General features: G+C 39.5%; 1 protein-coding gene across 4 annotated transcripts in view; it reads right to left on the bottom strand.

Annotated features, from left to right (window-relative positions):
* Positions 1–442: 442 nt before the first annotated feature.
* rc3h1a (ring finger and CCCH-type domains 1a) overlaps positions 443–18,158 on the bottom strand; it is a 52,733-nt gene continuing 35,017 nt past the window's right edge. For 2 of the 4 annotated variants that reach the window (XM_088598839.1, XM_088598841.1), the window contains exons 13-20: positions 11,804–11,962; positions 11,290–11,451; positions 7,055–7,283; positions 5,439–5,529; positions 5,231–5,327; positions 3,468–3,629; positions 1,573–1,673; positions 443–1,044 (exon numbers count right to left, since the gene is read on the bottom strand). In XM_088598839.1, coding sequence (XP_088454965.1) covers positions 903–1,044; positions 1,573–1,673; positions 3,468–3,629; positions 5,231–5,327; positions 5,439–5,529; positions 7,055–7,283; positions 11,290–11,451; positions 11,804–11,962 — 1,143 coding nt within the window. In that variant the 3' untranslated portion in view covers positions 443–902. The remainder of the gene's footprint in view (positions 1,045–1,572; positions 1,674–3,467; positions 3,630–5,230; positions 5,328–5,438; positions 5,530–7,054; positions 7,284–11,289; positions 11,452–11,803; positions 11,963–18,158) is intronic. The other 2 variants (XM_088598840.1, XM_088598842.1) reach the window with 2 other exon arrangements.

Genomic DNA, 18,158 nt, shown 5'->3' with positions numbered 1-18,158 from the left:
CGACTCCAAGAAATAATGCCACCCACTAGTTTAATTATTCTAAACAGTATTAAGGTTTGAGTCTGATAGCACTTTGGACTATAGGTTTCATATACCCAAAGTCAATGCATAATGCTTCATAAAAAATTACTTATCTGAGACACTCGAGAAACTGCTGTTGTTTAGCTTAGTGCACACACAAAGTACAGAAAAGAATCCTAAGCGTTTTCCTAAGTATTTAAATTTAACAGCAAACAGTCAATACAGGCAACCAGTTCCCATTTTGTTTTCCACCAGGAAGCAGACCTGTTAGGTTTTTAGAAAACTGAAGTGGCTTGAAGTACAGCAACACACTGTTTCATCTAGTGCAACACCTCTCAGCTCAGGCATATAATAAAGTAACCTTGAAAATTGTTTAATCATGGTTTTCCTAGATTTCATCGCATCAATCAACTAAACAGTGTGGTATCAATTGCCCTGGCACCCAAAGCATTTAATGTTATATTTAAAAAAAAAATTAAAGTTCATTCACAGAACAAAAAAAGAAAAATATTAAATTCACTGCAGATACTGCTCATCTCTAAATAAAACATGGAACAGGATGGTGAGTGATTTATTGTGTACTGTACTGTCAACACATTCCACCCATATAAAAAAACTAGAGCCACTGAATCCTCATGCGAAGACCTCTTGGCTTAGTAACTCAGAAGCCATTACAAAGACTTTGAAGGCAGGGCTTCTTTAATGCAAGCACACTGCTGGGAGGCTTCCAGTTCAGTTAATCAAGGTGGATTGTATTGGGCTTTGTGTACATGACCAGAAAGCCTGCTGCTCCAGTGGCCCTGCTCCAAGAGGGCTGGCTGGGGATTTTCTCTCCAGCTGCAGGAATATGTGCTACCCCACACTGGTGCTTCTGGGGTGGTCTAGGAACAGGAGTGAACCACCCCATTCTTCTGTAGATCAGTGGTGCTCCCCGAGTCGGCAGACAGGCTGAGGGAGGAGGTCTTGCTGGCCAAAGAGGAGATGCTGTTCTCCTGGACCAGGCTGGATCCATTTGGCCCTTCACTGTAGACAGCAGTAAAATGCTTGGTCAGCAACAGCTCCAGGATGGGGGGGTTTGTGTTACTGTCCCCTCCCTCTTCAGCTAATCCTCTAATCAATCACCTCTGTCACAAAAAGATCACACCACTTTACACATTACAATAGGACACAAATATTGCACTGCAGGACGGCCACGCTAAATACAAATAATAGTGCTTTAAAATAAGAGGTACATGTAGGAAAATTACAAATCCCAAAACATTGGGTGGAAGGTAACTACTGACCCTCACAGGGTCCAAACCTAGCATAGTGAACTGGTTAACAAACTCATAAATAAGGGACAGCAATGTAAAACACTGACTGGACTGATTTAAGACACTTTGCAATTTCCAGTGTGCATGAGTTAATGCCAGAGAGTATCATATGTACACAATTAGCAATCACTCACTGCACAGGCTCTGAAGTCCCCAACCCTGTGAGGGAATGTGGGTGACTGATTATGACCTTGCAGACACATAAACAACTAATCAGATCTTTTTGTTTTGCACACACCTGAGGGCGAGAGAGAGGTCCTCCAGAGGTACCTTGTGATCAGGCTGTCCATTTTCAGACGTCTTCATTTTAAACTGCACATCATGAGGTCCTTGACTCTCCTGCCAGGAACAAAGGAACAAATTCTTGGCCTGAACATCAGAGCCTACATGAAACACTATCAGGTTTTCACCAGAGCCTGCAGCAACACTGATTGCTGAACACTTTCAATAACAGTAACTTCTCTTTTGGTTTGAGAATGATCAAATGGACACACAATTATCAAAGTAAGTTTGCAAGATTGTTAGGAGTTTAAATAGTTTGAAGCAAGAACTGACTGCATAAGCAAGAAGACAAAAACAGCGTGAATCTAGGGACAGGTATATTAGTGAAAATAACATTACTGTGAACTCTGTTCTGATCTTCATCTATCACTGCATTAGTTCATCTACCAAGGCAGCACCACACAGCAGCCACAAGGATGCCGGTGAGTGACCAAGCACTGCAAGGGTAGAAAAAGTGTACCCTCTCACTAGAACCTAGCAGCAGAGGTAGCCATTGCAATAGCAGCAGTTCCACCAGAATTCACGATGTGAAGTTAACTGGGGCGTAACAGAAGATTTGTACAGCCAGAAGCAATCAAATGGATTGAATGAATATGCAATTGGACACTTACAAATTTGATTTTGAGTAAACAATAGATTATCGATTTTCTACTTTTTTTTACCCAATTACTTTTTCATTACAATAATAACATATTAAGGTGACCGGTTTCATGACGTGCAGCCTTTGAGGTGTATCGCTTATAAGATGCAGGAAAACTGTCAGGAAACATCTTCCAGCTGTTACTTAGTCAGCAATGAACCATATAGGACTCCCAAAGGCTGCTGTTCCTTACAAACCAAGGGTATATACAGGTAGTACCAAAAACCTGAAAGTCAGAATACTGACAAAATCCTTTGAAAACAATAGTACCGATACAGAGAAAGCCAGGGTACAACTAGACATTCATTCACTTACAAATATGAAAGCCCAAACACTTTAGCCATCCCTTAACAACCATCTAATGGAGCATAACCTAACCGTTATATTTCAAACCTAAACAGATCATAAAAGATGGCCTGATTGGAAACTTCACTCACCTAAAGCATTCAAAATCAATATAGGGAAAACTATGACCAACATTATAGGAAATACACCAGGCCAGAGAACTTAAATCTTTCAATCTTACTCCTAAACAGCATTCCACATAGGAAGATTCTATGTGAAATTAATCAAGCCTATTAACAGGACAGGATTTCTGAAGACTATCAAACTAATTATACAGTTGTCTTTACATCCACAAGGTTTAGCTTGAATATTGACCTTGTAAAGAAACGAGACAACAAACCCTGTTTCACTGGTATTGGTAAATATCCAAAATTCAGTATACGGGACAGATTAAACTTTTTTCCCCAACCCAAGTTTAAAATTGTCAAATGTGTTTGTCTCAGCTCACAACTATGGTCCCCAACACCTCATGCAGGGGAGAATGTGGAAGTGTAAGCAACACTCCTCACTTGCCTCTAAGCCACTTGTATTTTAATCACAGTCAGTTAGTGAAATGGGCCCTGGCCTGGGACCTGTGATCATATTGCTCAACCTGGTTAGGCGAGCAGCTGTATCAGTTGAGTCACTCAAGAGGATCATTAGCTTCAACTGTTTCTGACTACTTCCAGTTCATACAGCTCTCCTTGAAACTGACCATCACCATAATATCTTGCTTTTTCATAACATCTTTCTGAATAAAAAGGCCTGAGATGTGCTTTGATGATGGATGACAGACTGGGCATCGTGCAACGTTTTTGGGATCTGCACGTCAAGATTATGGCTGAGACACTGTTTACCTCTCCTCCTACTGCAACCTCACAACTCACCATGGCTATCTCCCGTGTTCTCTTGCCAATCTCCCGCTCCACCTGGTGCAGCTCTAGGCTCAGCTGCTCACTGGACAGGGATCCGGCTGCCCACTTTGCCGGGATGGGCTGAGTGGCCAAGGTGCTCGGCTCTCTTTGCAGCAGCATGGTGTTACTAGCAGCCTAAAGCAGGGGAGCCAACCACACATGATACCTCATGGCATCTCACTCAGGGACACAGTGCCAGATTAGATGGGACCACAGCAGCAGCACTACAGTTCCAACACACACACACACCTCAGCAGGACAGGGCAGGCCAAAAATCAACATGGCCACTGGCTTCCACAAGATGTTTGCAGCTTGACAGAAACCGTGAACTAGAAGATGAAGCATAGCTTCTTGTTCACAATGCAATAATGTAATTGCATTTCTATAACACTGTAAACTAGGAACACGTCACAGGTGACCAAGAATGATGGGACTAGAGCAGAATTCCCTTTGCAATAATGGACACCCACTACCAGCACACATTGAAAAAGTACCTAAAAAACCATGCACTTGAAAATCAAAAACAGATTTTGTCCTGCTGTTCATGTCCATGTTCTGGCCTATTAGTGGATCTTTAAGTTGGAAAATCTGCTGTGCAGCATGAGTGATTAGTCTTTAGTTTTACTCCTAAATGAGCTGGGAATCTTCAGACTCTATTATGTTTTGGTGTGAAATACTAAACATTTATTTCCAAATCTCTAGCCAGCACTGGTGTTGAAGAAACTCAGGAAACTTATACAACTGTAGCTTTCCTGAACTAGGACTGGATAACACTATGCTGATGCTGGAATATCACAAAGAGTTCCTTGGAAGAAGATGTGGAGATTTTATGGAGAAAACACGCTAATTGGTCTGCTGTGAGACTTTGGGTCCATCAGTTCCTTGAGGATAAAAGATGGTCACACATCATAAAAGAAACTCTGTCGGAAACAACTAACGCTTTAAAACTGATGCCTTGCCCTTTTATATAATTTATTGTGTAAACTGAAGTAAAGAAGGCTGTGGTTCCCTGTCAATGAAACAGAGACTGTGGCAGTGTTAATCATCGGGCCATTTAACACAGCAACATTCTTCAGCTTTAGAATCAGGTTGCATAGCAAATATATACAGCATGAGGCATGATCTAAACTTAAAAAGATTTGCAATCGATAAAAGTGAAAACGAAGATGAAGTCATTTGCTCATCTTTATACAAAGAATTGAGGGAGTTTGTAAGCCACTGTTCAGCCATGCTGCTGTGACTGTCAAGGACTTTTCAACAGCTAGAAATTGATCAGATATCAGCAAAAGAAAATGACTTTTTTCATGGAGCCTTTGCAGTATTTTTATATTACTGATTTTCAACCTTTTCAACCGCTGAATATATATTGTTGATCTGTGCTGTCTATAACTGTTAAACAATCATTTTTTCATGTGTTCACTTCTAATAGTACTGTACTCACTGTGGTTCCAAAAACTCCCAAAAACTGCTAGTAAGACTTTTAAATTTGGGGAAATGAGAATGTGCCAGAAACGTTTGTAGACTGCAATTCTTAGAATTTCAGAAAAGGACCCCTCGAGAAGGTGCAATACAGAGATGACTGACGTGTGTGGGTTAGAAGTAATGGGCCCAGTTGTGACATGGTTATATCAAAGGAGGGCAAAATATCTACTTCAACTTTTCACCTACAGTCTTGAAAGTCATTTTAAGAAAGCAAAAGTAGCTGGGCTTTCAGCGACTTCTGCACGAGTATATACCTCCAGTCCACGGATCTGCGTCTGCTGGCTGATCTGCTGGTTGACTTGCTGGAGCTCCATCTTCAGCTGCTCCCTGTCAGGTGGAGGCAGTGGTGGCCTGATAATCACACACGAGAATAATGACTTCTTCAAGTACAGATAGCAACTCAGAGTCTAAGGGTTTCTTGTCTCAGACAGGACTGGTGCTAAGGAAATATTGCTCCCCTACCTTTCACTGAAGTGTCCCTGAGACGTCACGGTTTGGTGTGGTTGATAAGAGGCTCCTCCCCACCCTCTGTGGTTCTCATACGTGTAGTCAGCTGTAGGAGAGATGCAGTGACACCTCAGTGACAAACATGGCAGTGTGAGTGCATACTGGTGCTCAGGCCATTTCCTCTGTATTCCTGCTTCTCCACTGAAGTCCATCTACCCCTCAAATATACAGTTAACATCTTCCACTACTCTTCTGCTTCTAGACATCAACTTCTCCATTAACTACCCCCAACTCCCTACTTCAGTCTATTACAAACCCACTGATTCACACAACTATCTCCTGTATAGTTAATTTCACCCCAAACACACTAAAAACTCTCTCCCCTTTTCACAGTTCCTTCAGCTACGATGACTCTGCAGCGACGACATCGATTTCCTGAACCAAGCCCTCAAAATGTACTTTTTCATCAACAGAGGATACCCTAGCAGTATTACTGACAGGGCCCTTGCCCAAGCCAAAAACAGCCCTCGGACCATCAACTTGAGCAGGAACTCCCGCCATAAGAACCGCATTCCTTTGGTGCTTCCATACCACCCCATCACACTTTCTATACTCAGGACTATTAACTACACCTTTTCCATCCTACAGGATGATCCCTTCATTGGGGCCCTCTTTTCTGACCACCTAATCTGCGTAACCTTCTTGTTCACAGCTCGTCCATCATCAACACCAGGCACTTTCCCCTATAACAGAACTCGCTGCATCACCTGTAAATATATATCTAACATCACGCTCATTCAAGGCGCCTCAGGACAATTTCGGATCACTCAGATGGCATCTTGTACCTCTAGCAACCTTATTTACTGGAACTCGTGCAAAAAAAGCCAAGCTCTACATTGGTGAAACAGGAAGGAGACTCGGAGACCACTTCAGAGAACATGTTAGGAATGTGAAGATTAAAGATTTCTAAAAGCCTGTTGTCACTCATTTTACCTCTGACGGCCATGATCACACTAATCTCTCCGTCTGTGTTCTCAAAGATGGTTTGCCTAACTCCTACATCAGAAAGACTACAGAAACAAAAAATATCCTGCAGCTAGGATCACACCTTTCCCCTTCTCTCAACAACAAGACTAATTTTCTTCTAAATCCTCTCTATTCATGGTAGGTTTCATTTCACATCTCACTTCACCTATCCTGACTTCACACTACCCGATTGGCCACTCTGTCTGTCCCCTGCTCCTGCCTCTCGCTCCTCTTCTCTCCCAGCTTTTGTTCTCCTGCTACATTACCTTTGCTTACTGCCCTGTCTTTCTCACACCTGAAGAAGACTCCATGGCCAAAACGTGTTTTCTTTCTTGTTTTTTCAGCATGGAATAAACCTATTACTCGTTCCTTTGCAGACTGAGATTAGGCATTATATACAATGGCTGAGTTATAATAGCTATCCTTGACATGATGTGACAGAGCTGTTCAAGCAAGACTATTTGGAATTACATGGCCTGGCTCGCCTTCTTAAACTGAAACTTAGTCATTTACTCAAGAGGGGCAAAAGGATCCCGCTTGCCTCTGTGAGCAGAAATTACATGCGTAGTGAAACAGTCAGCAGGGGAAGGTGGTCTCAGGCCTACCTGCCACAGGGACGTGTTTGGTAGCTGCGCTACCATGGGCCTGGGTAGAGGTCATGGCTTGTACTGGCCCGGTGGTCTGGTAGCCTGTTTTGGAGGTGCGTGAGATAGCCCCAAAGCGAGAGACGGTTGGCAGGGGGCCAAACGGAATGATGGGGTCATCGTCTTTGGCCTCAGCTGACCTTCGCTGCATGTCCAACTGCTGCTCTCTCAAACCCTTGCTGTCCACATTCTGCAGGAAGACGGGAAAGATAGGAGGTTGTGAAGTCAGTTCCATTATTCTCCTTTTTCCCCCCAAGCACAAATACCAATAGCTAAATAAAATAAACTTTCTTTTCTAGAATGATCCTTAAACTAAAGGTGGACTTTCATTCATAAAATAAAAAAAACATTTAAATACAAAAAGAAAGTGCAGCTCAATGGAAAAGTAGATACAGATACTGCACAGAATTAAGTATTAATGAGCAACTACATGTTAGAAATGTAGTATGTTGGAATTTTGAATTATGTACTAGTTGGAGCATGATGTCCATTACATACAATGAAAACATCCGACCTTCATATGACAATTGGTTCAAAAGACAGCGGAGGACCTGCATCTGGGTTCACCAAATCTCCTTCCATCTCTAGGTATTTTCATGGCTGGTAAGGTGGATTCAGAATTCTTCCCCTGGCAGAAACTAAACCCCTAGGTTCCTAGCACTCTGCTGGTTCACACCATCACCATAGGCCTACCATGCTGTTCCTCTGGCTTGCCCTACAATGATAGTACTTCTTGGCCTGCAACAGGCATTTGAGACTTCTTCAGTTCTGATACAGCTGAAAGCCTGGGGCTAGGTTCAGTTAAAATTCTTCTCATTAAAAAGATTCTGACATCATCAACAATGTAATTGATATTAATATAAAAATTAACTTATTATTGGCCTTCTTCAGAGTATTTAAATTAGCTCAGATTGTTAGGCACAGATGTGTGCATCAGAATTAAGTTTAGGAATGAATAATCTTGACTCAGTGACAGAAACCAAAAACATAATTTGCAGTAATATTAAGATTTCTCAGTATTTCTCCTGAAGTTACTAATGGAGACATGCATCAGTAATGACTTTGTGAGATGATGAGCCCAAAAGATGAAAATGGAGAATGTGGGCTAAATATACCTCTCCTTCTGTCCCAACTTACCTCCCATTACATTCAAAGGCAAAATTAAGAAAGGATAGGGCACTCTAAAGTCTATGTAAAAGGCTCAGATAGTCAAAAAGAGAAAAAGAATACACCAAGGAACATGCAGAACTAAAAACAAATCACAGCTACAGGGAGAGAGAAACACTGCAGCAGAAAAAAAATCAACAGTGGAATGGCAGTAGTATTGTAAAGATTTGAGTTAACATGTTTTGCAGAAGAAAAAAGTAAAATGTACTTAAAGGTTATCAGCAATGCAATGCAACAAAACATCTGGTAATGTGGCCTCATTACATTGTAAAGAAGCAGGTTTGTTAATACATCTCTTTAAATCTAGTAGAAATATTGCTTCGAGAATGTTTTGCCAACAAATACTACTTAACTGGATGCAGATCATGTTGGAACATTTCTGGAGTGAAATGTCTGCTGTAAAACCTGTACTTATTTGCTCTTACATTGCATTACATTAGTCATTACAGTGACTAGTGAACGGGAAGGGCCACACCGCGTTGCAATTCATGGGAGCTCGAATGCGACATTACAACTTACAGTACTTTCACAAAGTTCATGATATTGTGCTGAATTCGAAATTTGTAATTTTTTTCTATAACATAAATTAATTTTATAGAGATTTAATAACCGGTCTAAGAAACTGGGAATGCAATTCCCCCATTAAGGAATATTTCAGGTTTTTACAAAAGACATTTTAAAAAGGAGCTCTACAAGTATTAAGTAATTTTAGCATACCTGATACTTGGAATTAAAGTGACTAAGGATGAGTTAGAACTCAGATCGTCAAAGGCTGACAGGATTTTTTCCTAGTTCTACCTAAGGAGACTGAAAGATGTTATTTACAGAACTTAAAACAAGGGTACTTCAATGGTCATGAGGAATGGAATATCACAAGGAATGCAACACCAGTTCACAGAAGTAAAGTCTGCACACAGGTCAAAAACTCATTATGAACAAGAACTAATGAGGCCTCCTAAGGGGCATAATCAGGTATGCAGCTCCTCCAGACAAACTGTATATTCTCCAACACTAAGCAAACTAAATACGCAGATGACGGACAGTAAGTGTGAAAAGTGTGCAAGTTAAATTCTTGGAAGTTATGCTTTATCAAGTTAAGCTTTAGAAAATTTAGCTTTGGTAACCATAGCACGAAAAAAGGTTAGTCTACAAGCTGTAACTATTGCAACAAGGTTCCCGTTGCAATAGGTTCCCTCCAAGGTCTTGGAGGATTTTCCCTTGGCCAGATTAAGAAAGCTAAATCTAATCTAGAGAAGAAATCTGATTCAAGAATATACCATTCATGGGGAATACCCAGGGAACTGTTTCCATTTGTGACCCCATGTCCTTATTCTGCTACTACGTCTGAAGCAAAGACGGAATTAATTTAGCACGAAGAAAAGGAAATACTTTTTTTTTTGGAGTGCCATGAATGTTGGAAACAGGCTTCCCTGCAAGGAGCTGAGGGCCACTCTTCACTCCTTCAAGAAGAATCAGGGACAGTCTCCTTATTCGTTTTCTTCCTCATGCTCTAATTGAGGTGAACTTTTGAAGCAGGGTCTCCTCTAAGATTTACCTTTACTGCAGTCTATCCTTTTTCAATCGGGACAGATTTTTGGAGTTTCTTTTGAAGTAAGCTAATGGCATCCTTCCATAAAGGCCAGCTGTGACTCATGCATATTTGTCCCTTATTAGTTAAAAAGTAAACATATGTCTCTGAAGAAAATAAATGTGATAATTTACAAAAAGAGCCAGAGAACCTTATAACCTTTAATGACTGGAGTTGAGTGAATGTGCTGAACGCATCCCTGTTAATGGAGTTGAACAGCTACACCTCATAAGAGTATCGCTCTGGTTAGACAAGTTGTGCTACTAGTAAACGGGGATGGATTACAAATTACACACCTGGGAGGCTGGCTACTGGCATACTGGTTTTGTTACCACAAGAGAACATCCCAAGGGAATTCTCAGCCATTGGATGGACCAGTGACAATTATTCCAATTAAATTTAGATATCACCGGAGAACACCACTGTGACCTTATGACAATCATTTTAGTTTTCAGATCTGAGGTTAGCACTAAGTGTGTTTAAGGATGAGGGGAGAAAAAATAAATCTGTCCAAATGGAAAAATCAGGGAAACAGTCCCATGTGGTGATACAATAATATTCAGTGAACCATCAAAATCACTGCAGTAAATCAGTGTTCACTAACAAGCAATAAAAGGCAAATATTCCACCAAATCGCTTCTGCAATTAAAGCTACAAGATGAGCATTGTTTTTACAGCAAGAATTGTGTATTTTTCACCAGACAGCAATCTTTGTCCGTATTTGTTTCCGATGTCACTGTTCTGTCTATAGCAATATGAAGAATACCACTTGTTGCTACAATTTCAGTCAAAATCTATGCTTGTGCAAACAAAATCACAGCTTGTATGGAGAGTTGTCAATCATAACATGCAATACAAAAGACTGGGATCACTAAATAAGAGGATCTCTCCCTTTCCTTTAGTAGGATCTCTACAAATTAGAAGCTGCTGTAAAAACCACCAAAAAATCAAGTCAAACGTTTTGTAGAAACATGTCTGTCAGTCTTATAATGTTGAAAATCTGCACTGACACTGTAATCTTCTCAAAGAAAGTTCAGGAGGAAAATAAATGCAGCACAGTGAAATTTAGTTTGGATTAAAAAATAAGCCACTAGTTTCTAAAAAACAAAAGGGCTGTTGGTGAATTATTTACGCTTGTCAATCAATAGTGCCAAAGGTAGTAAACAAGGAGTGAGAGTAAACAAAGATAACCTTCGGCTGATGAGCAGCTATCTGTTGCTCCCTGTAAAGTTAGAGCTGGGAAAACAGAAGTGAAATGAAATCGCCCCCACCCCCTCAGTTTCTCATGCACAACTTTTCACCACTATTAAAACCATGTAATGTTTTTTTTCTCATTGTTGTCTTTTTGCATTAAACATACATTCATAAAGACAAGACAGGAGGTAGTATGTTGTACCAGAATTTACAGTACACAACTCAGCAACTCCAGAACCTAACTCACCATCATCTCCATGGTGCCTGATGCCATGATTTCTTTGGGCTTCAAGTCCTTGGTGCCAATGTAGGAGCCAATGGTATCACACGACCAGGGTGAATACTGGCCAGTGAGGTCATGTTCACGTGTGCATTTCCCAAAAGCCTTGGAGTTCTCCTCCATGTACTGCTGTCAGGGGAGAGAAAGTTACAGTTCTATTGTTATTTTAGGTTTTGATGCTATGCAGCGCAAAACCTTCATAAATGCACTACAGTGCTGACCAGCAGCCAGTACTGTGAGCAGACAGTGTCTCAGTGACTTCGTAGGTACAAGCACATCTTAACTACCACAAGTGGGGAAGCTTAATAAACATAGGAAAGGTCTAGCAATCAGGTAAACAGATTAAACAATATCAGAAAAGTTTTACAGTTTAAATAACCTGTATAAGAAGTAAACAGCTCAGGCATGCAGTCTCAAATGTGTCTACACCACAGACTCGGAAAAGCAGCTGCTGGAAGAGCTACAGGGTTTTGTGCCGTACCTCCTGGGGGAAATCCGGGGGGAAGGAGTGGGGCAGCGTTGGTGATGGGGCAAAGGGAGGGGGAGAGATCACCTTCCTCTCTTCCAGCTGGGCCATGATCTCCTTACGGCGGCGATGCAGGTAATCGAGGCTAGGCTGGGATGTCCTGTTGTAAGGATCCTGGGAAGAAAGACAACGAATAAGAGACATCTTGTGAACAGCGTGGAGCTGCCAACTGTCACCTCTTCGCAGCAAAGGCAGAAAAAAGGAGAATGGGACAAGTATGGAATTAGTAGAAAATAGATGGCAACTTTGTGAACCAGTTTTTCTAAATATAAATGTTAAAAAAAGTGTAACATTTCCTCCCATCCCTCAAGTCATATGGACACAATGACCAAGCAAAGAACCTCAAAAAAAGAAGGCAAAGCAAGCAGCTCACGTGCTTGCTGGGTCAACCAACGAAATAAAAAATCTTGGAGATGGGACTTCCGGTTAGGATACAGACGGGAATGGCAGCGTAATACGATCACCTCCCAACAATTTCGCAACAAAGCCCTGAAAAAAGTTATTTTTTTACATTTTACAAGGGGCTGTCAGGAGAAGCAGGAGAAAACTACCAACCGTGGAAAATATTGAAACTGCAACTTCTGACCGCAGTCAGAGCAGCTCAGCGAGTTCTGAACGAGATGATGCGGACGCCAGTCTTCAGAAAATATTACACGAACTTAGAGACTTCAGACGGGACAATAAACAGCAGCTTACAGATATTAAACAGGAGTTGAGCACGGTAAATAAGAGACTGAATAAGGAAGAGGGACAGGTCGAAGAAGTGGAAACAAGGGTCTTAACAACAATAGATATTTGGTGACTACGACTAGTGTGACTTATTTCTTTATTTTCCTGGTTACCCTCTTTTTTCTTTTTAGAAAAAAAAGTTTGGACTTGCCATCGCGCCACCTGCTCCAGAGGAGAAGGAGGACTTTCCTAATGGACTTTCTTTTTTTTTAAAGAGAAGCCCATACAGAGTTCATTTGAAAAGAACCCCACAGTTGGAAGAAAGTACTGTGAATGAGAGGGATATGGATATAGTTTTGTTTAAGATTGTTCAGTTAATTTTTTTGCTTATTGTGATTGTTTGTGACGTATTGTTGGAGAAAACTGATGGGAAGATGATGTTTAACAATGTGAAACATGTCTTATGGGAAAGAGTTTGAAAGTTCTACTATTTACATCAAATATGTTCAAGCAAGACCATAAAATAGTTACATTTAATGTTATTGGAATACTTAACCCTATTAAGAGAAATAAGATTGTCTAAAATGAAGAAAGAAGGGGTTCATATTGGTTTTTTTTTACAAGAAACACATCTGAGTGTATTGGAGCATGAGAAATTAAGAAGGATGAGTTTATCAAAAATCTATTTTTCCTCATAAAAATCTGGCCATAGGAGAGGTGTGGATATACTGATATCTCAAAAGGCTCAATTTGAGTTGCTTACAGTTAAAGATAAGGAGGGGAGATATGTATTAGCATTGGGGAAAATGGAAGGGGAATTACTAACATTGCTTAATGTACAGTCATGTGAAAAAGAAAGAACACCCTCTGTTAATAAAATGGCTTTACATTTCAGGGCAGAAATAATCATCTGGTACCAACTTCTATAATTAGACAAATCAACCTCAGATAACAGACAACACATAACAGATTTCACTAGGTCATTATTTATTCAACAAAAAGTAAGCCAAAATACAGAAACTATGTGGGGAAAAAACAAGCACACCCCTACTGCTTCCACAGGAATTAAGAAGGTAATTAGCAGCCAGGTGCACTTGATTAGTTGATCATCGGGAAGTGTGACCACCTCTATAAAAGCAGAACTTTTGGCAGTTTGATGGTCTGGAGCATTCAGGTGTGTGTTAACACCATGCCAAGGAAAACAGACATCAGCAATGAACTCAGAGAAGCAGTTGTTGCTGCTTATCAATCTGAGAAGGGCTGTAAGGCCTTTTCCAAACAATTTGAAATCCGTCATTCTACAGTGCGAAGGATTATTTACAAATGGAGAACATTCAAGACAGTTGCCAATCTTCCCAGGAGTGGGCGTCCCAGTAAATTCACCCCAAGGTCAGACCGTATAATGTTCAGAGAAATCGCAAAAAACCCAAGAGCTACATCTAGGGATCTACAGGCCTTCGTTAACATGTTAAATGTTCAGGACAGTATGATCAGAAAAAGACTGAACAAGTATGGCTTTTATGGAAGGGTAGCCAGGAGAAAGCCCTTTCTCTCCAAAAAGAACAGCACGGCAGCATGGCACTTTTTCCAAAGTTGCATCTAAGCAAACCACAAGATTTCTGGACCTATGTCCTTTGGACAAACGAGACCAAAGTGGAGATGTTTGGTCATTATACACAATGCCATGTTTGGCCAAACCAAACACAGCGTATCACCACAAACACCTCATACCAACCGTCAAGCACGGTGGTGGAGGGGTGATGATTTGGGCTTGTTTTGCAGCCACAGGACCCGGGTAACTTGCAGTCATCGAGTCGACCATGAACTCCTCTTTCTACCAAAGTATTCTAGAGGCAAACGTGAGGCCATCTGTCCGACAGCTAAAGCTTGGCCAAAAGTGGGTCATACAACAGGACAATGATCCCAAGCACACCAGCAAATCTACAACTGAATGGCTGAAAAAGAAAAGAATCAAGGTGTGGAATGGCCAAGTCAAAGTCTAGACCCCAACCACATTGAGATGCTGTGGCGGGAACTTAAGAGAGCTGTGCATAAACGAATACCCTCAAACATCAATGAACTGAAGCAATGTTGTAAAGAAGAGTGGGCAACATTCCTCCAAAACGATGTGAGAGACTGATAAACTCGTACGGAAAACGATAACATAAAGTTATTGCTGCTAAAGGTGGTTCTACAAGCTACTGAATCATGGGGTGTACTTAGTTTTTCACGCATGGCTTCTGCATGATGGCTTATTTTTATTAAATAAATAATAACATAGTGGAATCTGTTATGTGTTGTTTATCACCTGAGGTTAGATTTACCTACTTTTAGGACCTGGTAAGGACCAGATGATGTTTTATGTCCCGATATATAAAACCATAGAATTGAAAGAGGGTGTACTTTCTTTTTCACATGACTGTATATGCCCCACCTGGTAGTGATTTTTGTTAAATGTTCAACTCGATGCCTAATGCACAGGGGATACTGATTTGTGGAGGTGATTGGAATGTGCGTCTTAACCCCAGGCATGATTCTACAAATATATCTTCTCAGAGGGCTAAGTCATTGCATAAAAAAATTAATTTACTGCTGGGAGAAATGGTAATAATAGATCTTTGGAGAGATTTCTATCCAAGCGGGCGTGATTACACTCACTATTTCTTCCCTCATTCAGTATATTCAAGGATTGATTATTTTTTTATATACAAAAGAGATAGATATAGGATTCAACATTGCGATATTGGTAGAATTGATTTTTCAAACCACGCTCCTATGTCATTGTCCATACGATTAAGTAATAATCATGGAAATAAAACATGGAGGATGAACTCCAGTCTTTTGAACGATCCACAATGTAAAGCACAGATAAAACAAGAAATAAAAATATTTCTGGAGGAAAATGATGTTGGGGAAGCGGGACCAGAGAAGATCCGGAACAGATTAAAGGCAGTTATAAGGGTGAAAATTATTGCTCTGAGCAGTCATAAGAAGAAGGTAAAGCAATTACAATTATCTAATCTGGATATAAAGTTAGTCGCGGCCAAAATCACTAAAGCTGTTGGCAAGAAAATTAAAAAAACAGGGCAATAATACAATATATAAAATAAGGGACCAGAACTGTAATGATGTATTCTATAAATGGGAAGAAATCCAAAAGACTTTTACAAATTACTGAAAACTATATACACAACCCCCTTCAGAAAGTGAAGAAAATATGTATGCTTTTTTTGGAATGCCCCCATCATGGAGAGAGGCTATCATCTCAGTTATCCCTAAGGAGGGAAAAGATAGATTGGATTGTGGATCATTCAGACCAGTCTCAGTCCTTAATGTGGATTATAAAATATATACAGCAATACAGGCTAAACTAATCGAAAAGATTCTCCCTCATTTGATGTATATGATCAAACAGGGTTTATTCAAGATAGATAAACCTATCATAACATTTGACAACATTGCATATCATGAACCATATTCAACAATATAACTTAGAAGCTTCTTTAATGAGATGCCGAGAACGCTTTTGACTCTGTTAGTTGGAAATACCTCTATAGGGTCTTAGGTAGGTTTGGTTTTTGTGAAAATATTATAAAAGGTATTCAAACTATATGATAGACCAACAGCATGAATTAAAATACATGGTTATTTATCCGATAGCATAACTTTAGAACAAGTGACGAGACAAGGCTGCCCTTTGTCTCCATTGCTCTTTGCTCTATAGAGCCACTAGCCCAGTGGATATGACAAAATAGCAAAATAAAAAGTATTTCTATACAAGAGAATGAGCACAAGATAGCACTGTACGCAGATGACGTTTTATTATATCTGGAGGATCCCACTAGTTCACTTCCAGAACTAATGAAACTCTTAGATAGCTGTGGCTTGCTGGCAGGCTATAACTTAAATGTAAAAAAACAAGTTCTAACCTTTAATTACAACCCTCCCCATTTTACAAAAGCAAATACCACCTTAAGTGGGACCAAAGTTCAATGCGATATTTAGGAGTCTATTTACCAAAAGATATTTCTACATTAGCAACAATTAATTATGGACTCCTTATAATTACAATTAAAGCAGATATACTGAAATGGAACCTAATCCTCTTTATGAGTTTTAGTTCTAGAATTGAACCTGAAAAATGAATCTATTGCCATGATTACTCATCCTATTTCAAGCTCTTCCTGTAGAAGTCGCAGCAAAACAACTTAAAGAATGGTATAAGATGATTTCTAGGTTTATTTGGTAGGGGAGAAAACCTGGAACAGATTCAAAACATTGCAACTTTCAAAGATAAAGGGGGGATGGCTTTATCAAATTTGAAAATTATTATTATGCATCTCAAATTAAACCTCTCATTAATTCTTGTAATCCAGAATATCAAACCAGGTGGAAAGATATTGAATTTTCCCTTGTAAATAACCCCCCAATTCATTTTATTAGGTAATAGGAATTTAGATAAAATTACTGAAAAAATATTCAATCCATGGATAAAGTTTCAACTAAGGACATGGAATACGATTACAAAAGAGTATCACTTAGGTGAAGAAGTAAAGATACTCAGATGGTGCCTATGATACAGTTTAAACCAAATAAAGTGGATAATGATTTAAAATTTGGATCACAAAAGGAATAACTGCATTTTGTTATATAATGGATAAGAATCAGTTAAAACGTTTTCAGTATTTAAAGGAGAAACTATTTGGAGAATTCAGATATTTATAGATATCTTCAAATGCGCCACTATTTTAATAAGGAGATTATAAGGGGAGATTTAGATATTGTTAATGATGGGGTATTGAAAGTAGTTACAGAAGCCTACAAATCAGAATAAAGTAAAGGCATTATATCTAGATTATATAAAGGTTTTATGGAAAAGAAATCACATTCAACAAAGTATATAAAAGATAAATGGGTGAAAGAAAGTGAAGTTAGAATTTCGAATGAAGAGGGTACTAACTTGCATTTATGGGGAGAGTTTTGCTGGAAAAACATTGTTAGGTTTTTCATTATTCCGAGTCAGAAGGTGCACCATACTGAGGAAAACTCTAAATGTTGGAGACAGTGTGGAAACCAAGGTGATCATTGGCATATATTCTGGAACTGCCCTAAAATAAAGCTATTCTGGAAGGAGTTACATGAGGCCCTGGAAACTAAGTTTGAAAGCAATGTACCCTTTACATTTGAGGCTTTATATTTTCGCAAACTGGATTTTGATTGGAGGGGAACTGATGAATATTTGTTTGGAATCCTTTTATCAGCAAGGAAGAAAGCTATAACAAGAAAGTGGCTTCTCCCAGATTTACCAACAATGAATGATTGGATTGAATTAATAAATGAAATATATATAAAATGGAAACATCAACACTTTCACTAAAATTACTAATGAATAAATTTGTCAAATATTGGTCCAGAAGGGTTCAGTACATTAAACCTTTAAGGTCTGAATATGTTGAGATACAAAATAAACTTAAGGTACATTTATATAGTCTCCTCCCTTTTCATATTCATAAAAGTATACACCTTCCTCATTTGGAATGTATATACTTTTGTGTAAAAGTTATAATTGTAAATACTAAGGGAACAAACAGGGATAGACAATTTTTGCTTGTGATGTATAGTCGAAAGTGTATTGTAAAAG

Source organism: Lepisosteus platostomus, chromosome 11 (genome assembly GCF_059453375.1).
Source record: "Lepisosteus platostomus isolate fLepPlt1 chromosome 11, fLepPlt1.hap1, whole genome shotgun sequence".
NCBI lineage: Eukaryota > Metazoa > Chordata > Actinopteri > Semionotiformes > Lepisosteidae > Lepisosteus > Lepisosteus platostomus.
This window is presented reverse-complemented; position numbering and strand designations above follow the sequence as displayed.